Source organism: Oncorhynchus keta, chromosome 4 (assembly GCF_023373465.1).
Source record: "Oncorhynchus keta strain PuntledgeMale-10-30-2019 chromosome 4, Oket_V2, whole genome shotgun sequence".
In the NCBI taxonomy this organism is placed as follows: Eukaryota; Metazoa; Chordata; class Actinopteri; order Salmoniformes; family Salmonidae; genus Oncorhynchus; species Oncorhynchus keta.
In genome coordinates, this window is record NC_068424.1 from 17,061,938 (window position 1) to 17,077,001 (window position 15,064).

Here is a 15,064-nt window from a genome sequence, read left to right on the forward strand (position 1 = left end):
TTACATTTTTTATAATTTTAATTGAAAACAATCACAGCAAGGTACTTAATAATTGTTACCCAGAAATGATTTAATATTGAGATAAAAACAGCTGTGACCTTTAAATATATTCAACTGTATCATATTTTCTGTCTCCATCTCTCAGACATTTCCTTACTGGAAGAAACCTATCGAGATGGGTAAACCATAATAAAAGTGCCCTCAAAGCTATCTTTAGAAATAAAGTGGGGCTTCAGAATGTATGGGTTTATACATCCCAGTGACTGGAGAAGGCTGAAGAAGCCCTTACAGTTTAAATGGCCTTTTTGATGTCGTGACTTTACTTTAATTAACATGAATCTGAAGACTGTTATTTAGCTAATTAACTATGTTTAATTGTTACCCAATTAAATGAATCATGTAACAATTAACTCATTAGGATCTGGGGCACAACGAGAGCGAATCTTTAAGGAGTTACCATCCTCCAAATTAAACTCAAAGATCTTTACCTATCACATCTATAAACAGTCAATTTATTAATCATAACCTCGTATCATATCCCCATTCTGAACAGTCGTAACATCCATGCATCTGCAAAAATCCGAGCACCAGTTATTGACTGAAGACGTAATACGCTGAAAACAGGTCCCTAGCGGAATGACGGCAACATGGCTGCTTGTTAAAGAAGAGATGAAGAGGGAGAGGGTCAGAGACACTTACCATTGGTACATTCAGAAATGACTTTCCCCTACAGTAACCATATACTTTGCACACGAACCGCCGCCCGCTTTAAGTAAGAAATCATGAATGTATTTACGTGAAATGCCTGGGTTTGCCGGAGATCTCCTTGGAAAGGGGGTTGGGCCTTTTTTGCGGCATGCTTGTAAGGCTCGGATTGTCTGAAATGGTTCCAAAAAGTCTTCTACTGTTGTCCTTCTCTGTAGTTGGCTGGTATCCAGTGACTTGTTGTGTAGTCCTGAACAGAACTATAGAGTTAATTTTCCTTACATTCGCTCTTGAATATGCTTCTTTGAAGATAGGCTAGCCAGCCGTATCGATGGTTCCCCAGTGGTTTGATGAGAGTAGCATAATACGATGGTTTGAGCAGAGTAACAGGATGGTCCTACTTAAATTCGCTTTCGAAGATACTTTACTTGGGAGAGCTAGTCAGCCATACCAGTGATTGTTCGGGAGGTAATTTTATCGTCTCCACCTCGTGTTGAGATTCAAAGTTCAATCCGTTTTAAACGTGCAGCTGCCCATTCACACTTTTCTGGTCCAATGTGTTTTTTCCTTAGCCCATCATTTATACCTTTTGCTCGAAGGGCGGTCCCGTCAGGGTGACACGCTCTCTGACCCTCACTCCGGGGCGGTGATTACTCACTGTGCAAAGTTATGGAAAACAGTTATCACTTATAGCTTCTCATATCACATCCCTCTCTTAACAAAAACACTACAGAGATGGCACCGACAGAGATGGCCGCCTCGCTTCTCGTTCCTAGGAAACTATGCAGTATATTGTTTTTTTACGTGTTATTTCTTACATTGGTACCCCGGGTAATCTTAGGTTTTATTATATACTGTCGGGAGGAACTACTGGATATAAGAGCAACGTCAACTCACCATCATTATGCCCAGGAATACGACTTTTTCGAAGCGGATCCTCTGTTTTGCCCACCACCCAGGACAATGGATCGGATCCCAGCCGGCGAACCAAAACAACGTCGCCGTAAAAGGGCCAGACGAAGCGGTCGATCTTCTGGTCATGCTCCGGAGACGGGCACATCGCTCACCGCTCCTGAACATAGTACTCGCCAATGTCCAGTCTCTTGACAACAAGGTTGATGAAATCCGAGCAAGGGGAGCATTCCAGAGGGACATCGGGGACTGTAACGTTCTTTGCTTCACGGAAATATGGCTCACTCGAGACACGCTATCGGAGTCGGTACAGCCAGCTGGTTTCTTCATGCATCGCACAGACAGAAATAAGCATCTTTCTGGTAAGAAGAGGGGCGGCGGGTATGCCTTATGATTAACGAGACGTGGTGTGATCATAACATACAGGAACTCAAGTCCTTCTGTTCACCTGACTTAGAATTCCTCACAATCAAATGTCGACTGCATTATCTACCAAGAGAATTCTCTTCGATTATAATCACAGCCACATATATTCCCCCCCAAGCAGACACAGCGATGGCCCTGACCAAACTTTATTTGACTCTATGTAAACTGGAAACCACATATCTTGAGGCTGCATTCATTGTAGCTGGGGATTTTAACAAGGCTAATCTGAAAACAAGACTCCCTAAATTCTATCAGCATATCGATTGTGCTACCAGGGCTGGTAAAACCCTGGATCATACTTATTCTAACTTCCGCAACGCATATAAGGACCTCCCCCGCCCTCCTTTTGGAAAAGCTGACCACGACTCCATTTTGTTGCTTCCAGCCTATAGACAGAGACTAAAACAGGAAGTTCCCGCTCTCAATTCTGTTCAACGCTGGTCCGACCAATCTGATTCCACGTTTCAAGATTACTTCGATCACGTGGATTGGGATATGTTCCGCATTGCATCAAACAACAACTTTGACGAATACGCTGATTTGGTGAGCAAGTTTATTAGCAAGTGCATCGGCGATGTCGTACCCACAGCAACTATTAAAACATTCCCCAACCAGAAACCGTGGATTGATGGCAGCATTCGCGCGAACCACTGCTTTTAACCAGGGCATAGTGACCGGAAACATGACCGAATACAAACAGTGTAGCTATTCCCTCCGCAAGGCAATCAAACAAGCTAAGTGTCAGTTTAGAGACAAAGTAGAGTCGCAATTCAACGGCTTAGACACAAGAGGTATGTGGCAGGGTCTACAGTCAATCACGGATTACAAAAAGAAAACCAGCCCCGTCGCGGACCAGGATGTCTTGCTCTCAGACAGACTAAACAACTTCTTTGCTCGCTTTGAGGACAATACAGTGCCACTGACACGGCCAACTACCAAAACCTGCGGACTCTCCTTCACTGCAGCCGACGTGAGTAAAACATTTAAACGTGTTAACCCACGCAAGGCTGCAGGCCCAGACGGCATCCCCAGCCGCGTCCTCAGAGCATGCGCAGACCAGCTGGCTGGTGTGTTTACGGACATATTCAATCAATCCTTATCCCAGTCTGCTGTTCCCACGTGCTTCAAGAGTGCCACCATTGTTCCTGTTCCCAAGAAAGCTAAGGTAACTGAGCTAAATGACTACCCCGTAGCACTCACTTCCATCATCATGAAGTGCTTTGAGAGACTTGTCAAGGGCCATATCACCTCCAACCTACCTGACACCCTAGACCCACTCCAATTTACTTACCTCCCCAATAGGTCCACAGACGACGCAAACACAACCACACTGCCCTAACCCATCTGGACAAGAGGAATACCTATGTGAGAATGCTGTTCATCGACTACAGCTCAGCATAGTACCCTCCAAACTCGTCATCAAGCTCGAGACCATGGGTCTCGACCCCCACCCTGTGCAACTGGGTCCTGGACTTCCTGACGGACTGCCCCCAAGTGGTGAGGGTAGGTAACAAAACATCTCCACCCCGCTGATCCTCAACACTGGGGCCCCACAAGGGTGCGTTCTGAGCCCTCTCCTGTACTCCCTGTTCACCCACGAGGTCGGTACAGGTGCATCAAAGCAGGGGCCGAGAGACTGAAAAACAGCTTCTATCTCAAGGCCATCAGACTGTTAAACAGCCACCACTGACATTGAGTGGCTGCTGCCAACATACTGACTCAACTCCAGCAACTTTAATAATGGAAACATTGATGTCAAAAAATGTATCACTAGCCACTTTAAACAACGCCACTTGTATTTGTTTACATACCCTATATTACTCCTCTCATACAGTGCCTTGCGAAAGTATTCGGCCCCCTTGAACTTTGCGACTATGTATACACGGTACTCGATACCATCTACTGCATCTTGCCTATGCCGTTCTGTACCATCACTCATTCATATATTTTTACGTACATATTCTTCATCCCTTTACACTTGTATGTATAAGGTTGTTGTTGTGAAATTGTTAGGTTAGATTACTCATTGGTTATTACTGCATTGTCAGAACTAGAAGCACAAGCATTTCACTACACTCGCATTAACATCTGCTAACCATGTGTATGTGACAAATAAAATTGGATTTGATTCATAATTTTTCATATTACCTGCACAACACATAGTATGTCAACTTCATATATGTAGTGGGTATACCTTCAAAGTTACAGTATTTCCTTTTTAACATTTTTATGACATCACAAAATGAGTGTTCTTTTGATCGCCTCTGACCATTCTCTACGTTATACGTTAAACATTTTGTTCCAGTAGTTGCCTTTGAATGTGTTAAGAGTTTCAGAGGGAAAAAGGTCTGTTGAGACAAAGCACATTCCTTTGGTGAATTTGGAGAGCGCAGGACTGGGTCTTCTCCCTTGATTTACAACAGGATGTGAGTTGTTAATCCCCACTAATTCTTTCCTTCCCCTCTACGGGTGAGAGGGGGTCTGATTGAAGTTATTCATTGCAAACCTGATCTGACCTGTTGGGATTCTCGTGGACAGTCATGACACGGAGATCCTCTGGTAGTGCTCAGGGTGACACAGGGATACTTGAATCACTCTTAGAAGAGGGGAAAAAATTAACTGCTATAGGAAATTAATCTGAAATAATCCTCAGACATTAGGCATTGGCTGGACTCTCTTGGTTTTACATCCACGGGTTAACCACTCTCGCTGTCTGTGAAACGGTCTCCTGCTCCTGCTCTTGTCATCATAAATAAGTCTCATTTTCTACAATAGCAGGTGCAGCTCAATAATGGGGAGATCAACCAATGGATGAAGGTGAGAACTCTTTCTTTCACTTTGTCCATCTTTACCTCCTGAAACCAGAGATACACTGTTTGTGTGCAGAGGATATTATTCTGCTATATCTGTCTATAAGGCCATATGTATTCATGAGGTGTGCTTTTGTGTCCCCAGACAGTGGAAATGGCCTCAGACATTGCAGTGACTGAGGTTTTTTCCCTGAAGAAGCCCCATTCAGTGATAAGCAGTCAGTCGATGGCACTACACAGCACAGAGCAGCTGCTGGATCATGACCAAGCATACGGGGAAGGTAGGACACACACACACACACACACACACACACACACACACACACACACACACACACACACACACACACACACACACACACACACACACACACACACACACACACACACACACACACACACACACACACACACACACACACACACACACACACACACACACACACACACACACACACACACACACACACCTTTTTTGTGACTCTTTTTTTCCTGTAGCCCAGGCTCTTCTTAGTGATTGGATGAACAGCAAGTTGCGTCTGGAATTGGAGATGGAGGATGAGGAGGATGTGATTGTCTCCCCTGAGAAGAACAGTCCAGAAGCCATGCCACCTGCCCAGCCTGTCTCCCTGGACTACAACAACTTTGATGGTACAGAGACACTAACCTATACAACAACACACATTTAACTCTTAACTTCTATCTGACAATATATGGTTCAGTTAATACATCATACCACAGTCAGTGGGTCCATAAGGACCAGATGTAATACAGTACACCCTCCGTCTCTTTCTCAGATCTGTATTCCCACCTGGCTGAGGAAGAGGAGAGCTCAGCGGTTAACAACTTCCTTCAAGACCTCATGGAGCGGGAAGTGGTGGATTCTGGGATAGTGGAGGATCTGGCACTAGACTCTGAAGAGCGAGACAGGAGGATGAGGAGGGACCCGAGCCTCACCATGGAGGCACGTCACCGACAGGTACAGAACCAGAGAGACGTTACGCAGGATTGGACAGTCTCAGGATTCCCAAGAAGTTGAAAACATAAGGGGCCAAATGGAAGTCCCAGTGAATGGAAGTGAATTAAGCTGTTTACTACAACCTTCTGCTCTCTTTTATGACATCATCCACATCTAATTCCTCCTTTTTTCTCATTCCAGGTGCGTGAGAACCGTGCACGGCGGGACGCGGAGCGGGAGAGGCTGCACAGGGAAAGAGTGGCGCGGAGGCAGGCCAGGGAGGAGGCGCAGAGGAGGGAGCAGGGGGAGGAGAGGCGGAGGAGGCAGGAGGCACGCAGGCAGGAGGAGATGGTGCAGCAGGAGATGGTGCGACTGCGCCGCGAGACGGAGGAGAGGAGGAACCTGGAGCAACTAGCCAGGCAAATGTACAGTAACCATGGAAACAGCAAGACAAACAAAACCACGCATTTACTTCCACACTCCTACAATCACCTGCATCACGCCCATGCAATGAGCTCTTATTCAGAATGCTGGGTCTCTAAAATAAGCCAATCCGTTTGGAGCTAGGTCAGGGCCCTGTAGGTCTGACTGCGTCTGGGTGTCTCCCCCACAGGGAGAGGGAGAGGATCGCTAGGAAGATGGCAGCTAAGAGCTCACTGGTACTCCAGCCAGGCCCTTCATTCTCTACTGCACAGAAACAACGTGACACTGAGAGACCACTCAGACTACAGCAAGTAGAGGTCAGGGTTCAGATGCACAACCTTAAGGTTAGTAGAAGGACAGAGTTCTGTTGGTGGTGTGTGCTTAGTGTTCACAGCATCTCAACAACACATTGGTGTCTGTTTCAGTGTCTGCAGAGGCACTTCTCTGGCTGGTACTCAGTGCTGTTGGAGAAGAGGTTGCAGATGGGCAAGGCGGCAGCGCTCTGTGATTGGAGGAGACAGCTGAGGGCGTGGCGAGACTGGCGGGCGCTGGTGTGGGCAGGGCGAGAGCGGCGGGAAGCGGAGAGAACAGAGGAGGAGTTACGGACCCAGAAAAGGTAAGGACAGAATGGAGTCTGTCCTAACATTACAATCTGCACACTTTATTTAACTTGCCTGGTGTTCTGGGAGGGTGAAGTTTTATGTTTCGCACTTTGGTTTAAAAAGTGAAAACTATACCTAACTGGCGCGCAGGCTGAATTTAATATTAACACAGAATCTGACTTCTGAACATTGAGGAAGAAACCCTAGACAGTTTTAAATCAGGTAATTTGTTTTGCCTTGCCAAGTACACAGGTGCCTGTAAACACCTGGTGAAGATGATTAGCAAATCTGGCCCTCAAACTCATCAGTCACACCAGGTGTTTTGTCTCTAATAGTGCGTAATCCCTCGTAGACGCTGCCAGGTGGCGATGGTGAGTGACCGTAGGCGTTTGCTAAGACGATGCCTGAGTGATTGGCGGCTGTGGTGTCGGGCGGAGAGAGAACGCCGTGAGCTGTTGTCACAGCATCAAGAGACGCGGCGCAAGATGGCCGCCCTGATTAATGCCGTGGCAACTGGGAAACTCAAGATGATGGAGGAGACACATACTCCTGAGCCAATCACTGCCCTACCTGAGCCTTCTGACCAATCAGAAACCGTAGAACTGGTGAGTGACACTTGTAGAGCCCTCCCACTGAGGAAAGTCAACACAAACAAAGTATAGGCATAGCTATGTAGGAGGACACAGACAACATGACAGATACACACACACACACACACACACACACACACACACACACACACACAGTGTTGTCTTCCCATTGGATATACATTTGCTGGAGTGTATCACAGTACAGACAGAAGCCCGAAGGTGGTAACGATCTGTAGTCATGAATTAAATATTAGCTATAGCTTAATTCTGCAATGGTAAAATGAATCTGCAAGGCAATAAAATGTGCTTTTGTATTCATTTGGTGAAAGTCATGCATTAGTCTATCAGTATCTACTGAATAAACAAGTTCTGTATCAGAGTTCCTCTCCTCGCATGAGTTGGCCTGTACTTTTCTTTCTGGAAGTTGATGAAATATTCACAACACTGCAAGGTTTGCTTTCTCCTCCTCAGAGAGAGAGAGAGAGGAAGTGACTGACAAAAAGGGAGATATTGAATAGTGGAATAGAGCTTGAGGGGGAGAGGGAGAGGGGAACTAATTTCTAGATCAGGGGTGTCAAACTCATTTTGCCATGCCGCATTTGGTCTTCACTGAGGTACAGATGGCCGCACTTAAAATTGGTTATAATATTTCTTTGACATCAAAATGTCTTAAAATTAGTCCCATATCTATCATTGTTGGAATTTTCTATGCTCCCTGACTGTCAAGCATTCGTAGATGACTGTTAGAAGAGACTATAAATGTAGGTCATTATCATTTCTATACAGCTTAAATGTCATCTTAGCTGTTTCAATGTCAATTGAGATTGTTTTTCCCAAGAAAAACAGTATTTGTATTTTTTCATTATCAACTTCATCCCATTTCCCCTATTTCCATGTGACCTGTACACTTCACAATTCCTGTCTCTGCAGAAAGGTCAGCCAGGGTCACAACCTGCTGGCCCCACCCCCTCTCCTGCCTGTCAAGGGGACGGACCGCTGGGGGCTGTGGTCCTGCACACACTCCCCTGGCAGGTGACAAGGCGTAACGCGGCGCTGAGTGCAGGTGAGTGATCAAAGTAAATGTTTAAATATATTAGGGGACACTCCTACCTACAGTTGAAGTCGGAAGTTTACATACACTTAGGTTGGAGTCAATAAAACTTGTTTTTCAACCACTCCACACATTTCTTGTTAACAAACTATTGTTTTGGCAAGTTGGTTAGGACATCTACTTTGTGCATGACAAGTAATTTTTCCAACAATTGTTTACAGACAGATTATTTAACTTATAATTCACTGTATCACAATTCCAGTGGGTCAGAAGTTTACATACACATACAAGTTGACTGTGCCTATAAACAGCCTGGAAAATTCCAGAAAATTGTCATGGCTTTAGAAGCTTCTGATAGGCTAATTGACATAATTTGAGTCAATTGGAGGTGTACCTGTGGATGGATTTCAAGGCCTACCTTCAAACTCAGTGCCCCTTTGCATGACATCATGGGAAAATCAAAAGAAATCAGCCAAGACCTCAATTTCCAAATGCCTGAAGGTACCACGTTCATCTGTACAAACAATAGTACGCAAGTATAAACACCATGGGACCACGTAGCCTGTATACCGCTCAGGAAGGAGACGCGTTCTGTCTCCTAGAGATGAATGTATTTTGGTGTGAAAATTACAAATCAATCCCAGAACAACAGCAAAGGACCTTGTAAAGAAGCTGTCGGAAACAGGTACAAAAGTATCTATATCCATAGTAAAACGAGTCCTATATCCACTTAACCTGAAAGGCCGCTCAGCAAGGAAGAAGCCACTGCTCCAAATCCCCCATAAAAAAAGCCAGACTACGGTTTGCAACTGCACATGTGGACAAAGATCATACCTTTTGGAGAAATGTCCTCTGGTCTGATGAAACAAAAATATAACTGTTTGGCCATAATGACCATCGTTATGTTTGGAGGAAAAAGGGGGACGCTTGCAAGCCGAAGAACACCACTCTAACCGTGAAGCACGGGGGTGCCATAATCATGTTGTGGGGATGCTTTGCTGCAGGAGGGACTGGTGCACTTCACAAAATAGATGGCATCATGAAGAAGGACTACCAACGTAATCTGCCCGAGGGTTTTTTTCAACTGGCTCTTCCGTCGCGACGTCCCCTGAATGCCCATCTGCTAGCCTGCTAGCCGCGGCCCACTAGCTGTCTAGAGCATATCGGACTGTTAGCTGAAGAGGCCCATCGGAAAAGTTCTTTGGCCAATATACCTACAATATACCTTTTACCACACAGGGCCCTGCTGATCCTTCACGACTGGTCTGCCGACGTAACAGCACGAGGGGGCTACAACAGACTTCTTACGTCGCAACGTCCCTCTAAGGCCCTTATGCTAACTTGCTATTCGCGGCCTGCTAGCTGTCTGAATTGCCGTGTCTCCAGCCCGCCGAGCTACTCATTGGATCCCTATGATCACTCGGCTATGCATGCCTCTCCCTAATGTCAATATGCCTTGTCCATTGCTGTTTTGGTTAGTGATTATTGCCTTATTTCACTGTAGAGCCTCTATCCCTGCTCAATATGCCTTAGCTAACCCTTTAGTTCCACCTCCCACACATGCGGTGACCTCACCTGGTTTAAATTATGTTTCTAGAGACAATATCTCTCTAATCGTCACTCAATGCATAGGTTTACCTCCACTGTATTCACATCCTACCATACCTTTGTCTGTACATTATGCCTCGAATCTATTATACCGTGCCCAGAAACATGCTTCTTTTACTCTCTGTTCCAAACATACTAGACGACCAGTTCTTATAGCCTTTAGCCGTACCCTTATCCTCCTCTGTTCCTCCGGTAATCCAGGGCCTGCAGTGCCTAGCTCCACTCCCATTCCCCAGGCGGCAAGATAGAACTGGGGGGCGGAGTTGCAATCTACTGCAGAGACAGCCTGCAGAGTTCTGACTTACTATCCAGGTCTGTGCCCAAACAATTTGAGCTTCTACCTTTTAAAAAATCCACCTTTCCAGAAACAAGTCTCTCAACGTTGTCACTTGCTATAGACCACCTTCTGCCCCCAGCTGTGCCCTGGACACCATATGTGAATTGATTGCCCCCCATCTATCTTCAGAGCTCGTGCTGTTAGGTGACCTAAACTGGGACATGCTTAACGCCATAGCCATCCTACAATCTAAGCACTATGCCCCCACTCTCATACAAATGATCAATGAACCTACCAGCTACAACCCTAAATCCGTAAACACGGGCACCCTCATAGATATCCTCCTAACCAACCTGCCCTCCAAACACACCTCTGCTGTCTTCAACCAGGCTCTCAGCGATCACTGCCTCATTGTCTGCGTCTGTAATGGGTCTGCGGTCAAACGACCACCCATCATTACTGTCAAACGCTCCCTAAAACACTTCAGCGAGCAGGCCTTTCTAATCGACCTGGCCCGGGTATCCTGGAAGGATATTGACCTCATGTCTGGTTATTCTTTAAAAGTGCATTCCTCACCAATTTAAATAAGCATGCCCCTTTCAAAAAAATGTAGAACCAGGAACAGATATAGCCCTTGGTTCACTCCAGACCTGACTGCCCTTGGCCAGCACAAAAACATCCTGTGGCGTACTGCATTAGCATCGAATTGCCCCCGCGTTATGCAACTTTTCAGGGAATTTAGGAACCAATATAGACAGACAGTTAGGAAAGCAAATGCTAGCTTTTTTAAACAGAAATTTGCATCCTGTAGAAAAAACTCCAAAACGTTCTGGGACACTGTAAAGTCCATGGAGAATAAGAGCACCTCCTCCCAGCTGCCCACTACACTGAGGCTAGGAAACACTGTCACCACTGATAAATCCACGATAATTGAGAATTTCAACAAGCATTTTTCTACGGCTTGCCATGCTTTCCACCTGGCTACCCCTATCCCGGTCAACAGCCCTGCACCCTCCACAGCAACTTGCCCAAGCCTCCCCATTTCTCCTTCACCCAAATCCAGATAGCTGATGTTCTGAAAGAGCTGCAAAATCTAGACCCCTACAAATCAGTCGGGCTAGACAATCTGGACCCTCTTTACAATTATCCGCTGAAATTGTTGCAACCCCTATTACTAGCCTGTTCAACCTCTTTCTTATCGTCTGAGATCCCCAAAATGCTGTGGTCATCCCCCTCTTCTGACTCTAGACCCAACTGCTACAGACCTATACCTTTTCTACTCTGCCTTTCTAAGGTCTTTTAAAGCCAAGTTAAACAGATCACCGACCATTTCGAATCCCACCGTACCTTCTCCGCTATGCAATCTGGTTTCTGAGCTGGTCATGGGTGCACCTCAGCCACGCTCAAGGTCCTAAACAATATCATAACCGCCATCGATAAGAGACAATACTGTGCAGCTGTATTCATCGACCTGTCCAAGGCTTTCGACTCTGTCAATCACCACATTCTTATCGGCAGACTCAACAGCCTTGGTTTCTCAAATGACTACCTCGCCTGGTTCACCAACTACTTCTCAGACAGAGTTCAGTGTGTCAAATCGGTGGGCCTGTTGTCCGGACCTCTGGCAGTCTATGGGGGTGCCACAGGTGTCAATTCTCAGGCCGACTCTCTTCTCTGTATAGATCAATGATGTCGCTCTTGCTGCTGGTGATTCTCTGATCCACCTCTACGCAGACAACACCATACTGTATACTTCTGGCCCTTCTTTGGACACTGTTAACTAACCTTCAGATGAGATTATATTGCCATACAACTCTCCTTCCGTGGCCTCCAACTGCTCTTAAATGCAAGTAAAACTAAATGCATGCTTTTCAACCAATCGCTGCCCACACCGGTCTGCCCGTCCAGCATCACTACTCTGGACGGTTCTTACTTAGAATATGTGGACAACTACAAATACCTAGGTGTCTGGTTAGACTCTAAACTCTCCTTCCAGACTTATTAAGCATCTCCAATCCAAAATTCAATCTAGAATCGGCTTCATATTTCGCAACAAAGCATCCTTCACTCATGCTGCCAAACATAGCCTCATAAAACTGACTATCCTAACGATCCTCGACTTCGGCAATGTCGTTTACAAAATAGCCTCCAGCACTCTACTCAGCAAATTCGATGCAGTCTATCACAGTGCCATCAGTTTTGTCACCAAAGTCTCATATACTCCCCACCACTTTGACCTGTATGCTCTCGTCGGCTGGCCCTCGCTTCATATTCGTCGCCAAACCCACTGGCTCCAGGTCATCTATAAGTCTTTGCTAGGTAAAGCCCCGCCTTGTCTCAGCTCACTGGTCACCATAGCAGCACCCACCGGTAGCACGCGCTCCAGCAAGTACTGGTCACCTCCAAAGCCAATTCCTCCTTTGGTGTCACGTACGTTGTAACGAGGAGACCAAGGCGCAGGAATAACACGAATAACACTTAAACAAACTAAACAAAACAACAAAACGAATGTGAAGCTATATAACACGAGTGCTGAAACAGGCAACTACACATAGACAATAACCCACAAAATACACAAGGAATATGGCTACCTAAATATGGCCCCCATCAGAGACAACGATAAACAGCTGCCTCTGAGAACCAATCTAGGCAACCATAGACATAAAACACCTAGACTAGAAACAACCCCATAAACATACAAAAATCCTAGACAGAACAAAGACACATATACAGTGGGGCAAGAAAGTATTTAGTCAGCCACCAATTGTGCAAGTTCTCCCACTTAAAACGATGAGAGAGGCCTGTAATTTTCATCATATGTACACTTCAACTATGACAGACAAAATGAGAAAAAAATCCAGAAAATCACATTGTAGGATTTTTTATTAATTTATTTGCAAATTATGGTGGAAAATAAGTATTTGGTCAATAACAAAAGTTTCTCATTACTTTGTTATATACCCTTTGTTGGCAATGACAGAGGTCAAACGTTTTCTGTAAGTCTTCACACACTGTTGCTGGTATTTTGGCCCATTCCTCCATGCAGATCTCCTCTGGAGCAGTGAGGTTTTGGGGCTGTTGGTGGGCAACACAGACTTTCAACTCCCTCCGAAGATTTTCTATGGGGTTGAGATCTGGAGACTGGCTAGAACACTCCAAGACCTTGAAATGCTTCTTACGAAGCCACTCCTTCGTTGCCCAGGCGGCGGTGTGTTTGGGATCATTGTCATGCTGAAAGACCCAGCCACGTTTCATTTTCAATGCCCTTGCTAATGGAAGGAGGTTTTCACTCAAAATCTCACGATACATGGCCCCATTCATTCTTTCCTTTACACGGATCAGTCGTCCTGGTCCCTTTGCAGAAAAACAGCCCCAAAGCATGATGTTTCCACCCCCATGCTTCACAGTAGTTATGGTGTTCTTTGGATGCAACTCAAAATTCATTGTCCTCCAAACACGAGTTGAGTTTTTACCAAAAAGTTATTTTTTGGTTTCATCTGACCATATGACATTCTCCTAATCTTCTTCTGGATCATCCAAATGCTCTCTAGCAAACTTCAGACGGGCCTGGACATGTACTGGCTTAAGCAGGGTGACACGTCTGGCACTGCAGGATTTGAGTCCCTGGCGGCGTAGTGTGTTACTGATGGTAGGCTTTGTTACTTTGGTCCCAGCTCTCTGCAGGTCATTCACTAGGTCCCCCCGAGTGGTTCTGGGATTTTTGCTCACCGTTCTTGTGATCATTTTGACCCCACGGGGTGAGATCTTGCGTGGAGCCCCAGATCGAGGGAGATTATCAGTGGTCTTGTATGTCTTCCATTTCCTAATAATTGCTCCCACAGTTAATTTCTTCAAACCAAGCTGCTTACCTATTGCAGATTCAGTCTTCCCAGCCTGGTGCAGGTCTACAATTTTGTTTTTGGTGTCCTTTGACAGCTCTTTGGTCTTGGCCATAGTAGAGTTTGGAGTGTGACTGTTTGAGGTTGTGGACAGGTGTCTTTTATACTGATAACAAGTTCAAACAGGTGCCATTAATACAGTTAACGAGTGGAGGACAGAGGAGCCTCTTAAAGAAGAAGTTACAGGTCTGTGAGAGCCAGAAATCTTGCTTGTCTGTAGGTGACCAAATACTTATTTTCCACCATAATTTGCAAATAAATTTATTAAAAATCCTACAATGTGATTTTCTGGAATTTATTTCTCATTTTGTCTGTCATAGTTGAAGTGTACCTATGATGAAAATTACAGGCCTCTCTCATCTTCTTAAGTGGGAGAACTTGCACAATTGGTGGCTGACTAAATACTAAATATTGGTGGCTGACCTAACCAAAATAATAAAGAAAACAAAGAATACTAAGGTCAGGGTGTGACATTTGACCGCCTTTCCTTACAGTGCTCTGCTGCCAATTACTGGAACGAACTGAAAAAAATCACTGAAGCTGGAAACTCATATCTCCCTCACTAACTTTAAGCACCAGCTCACAGATCACTGCACCTGTACATAGCCCAACTGTAAATAGCCCATCCAACTACCTCATCCCCATACTGTTATTTATTTTGCTCCTTTGCTCTCTACTTGCACACTCATCTTCTGCACATCTATCACTTCAGTGTTTAATTGCTATTTTGTAATTATTTCACCACTATGGCCTATTTATTGCCTTCCCACCCTTATTCTACCTCATTTGCAAACAATGTATAA

General features: G+C 45.3%; 1 protein-coding gene across 1 annotated transcript in view; it reads left to right on the top strand.

The window, feature by feature from the left end:
* Positions 1 to 15,064, top strand: part of LOC118369994 (coiled-coil domain-containing protein 191) — a 34,021-nt gene that overhangs the window by 947 nt on the left and 18,010 nt on the right. Inside the window, exons 2-10 of the mRNA XM_052502729.1 lie at positions 4,819 to 4,860; positions 4,999 to 5,134; positions 5,352 to 5,504; positions 5,651 to 5,832; positions 6,013 to 6,236; positions 6,425 to 6,578; positions 6,660 to 6,850; positions 7,189 to 7,441; positions 8,357 to 8,489. Of these exons, the coding sequence (XP_052358689.1) occupies positions 4,819 to 4,860; positions 4,999 to 5,134; positions 5,352 to 5,504; positions 5,651 to 5,832; positions 6,013 to 6,236; positions 6,425 to 6,578; positions 6,660 to 6,850; positions 7,189 to 7,441; positions 8,357 to 8,489 (1,468 nt within the window). The remainder of the gene's footprint in view (positions 1 to 4,818; positions 4,861 to 4,998; positions 5,135 to 5,351; positions 5,505 to 5,650; positions 5,833 to 6,012; positions 6,237 to 6,424; positions 6,579 to 6,659; positions 6,851 to 7,188; positions 7,442 to 8,356; positions 8,490 to 15,064) is intronic.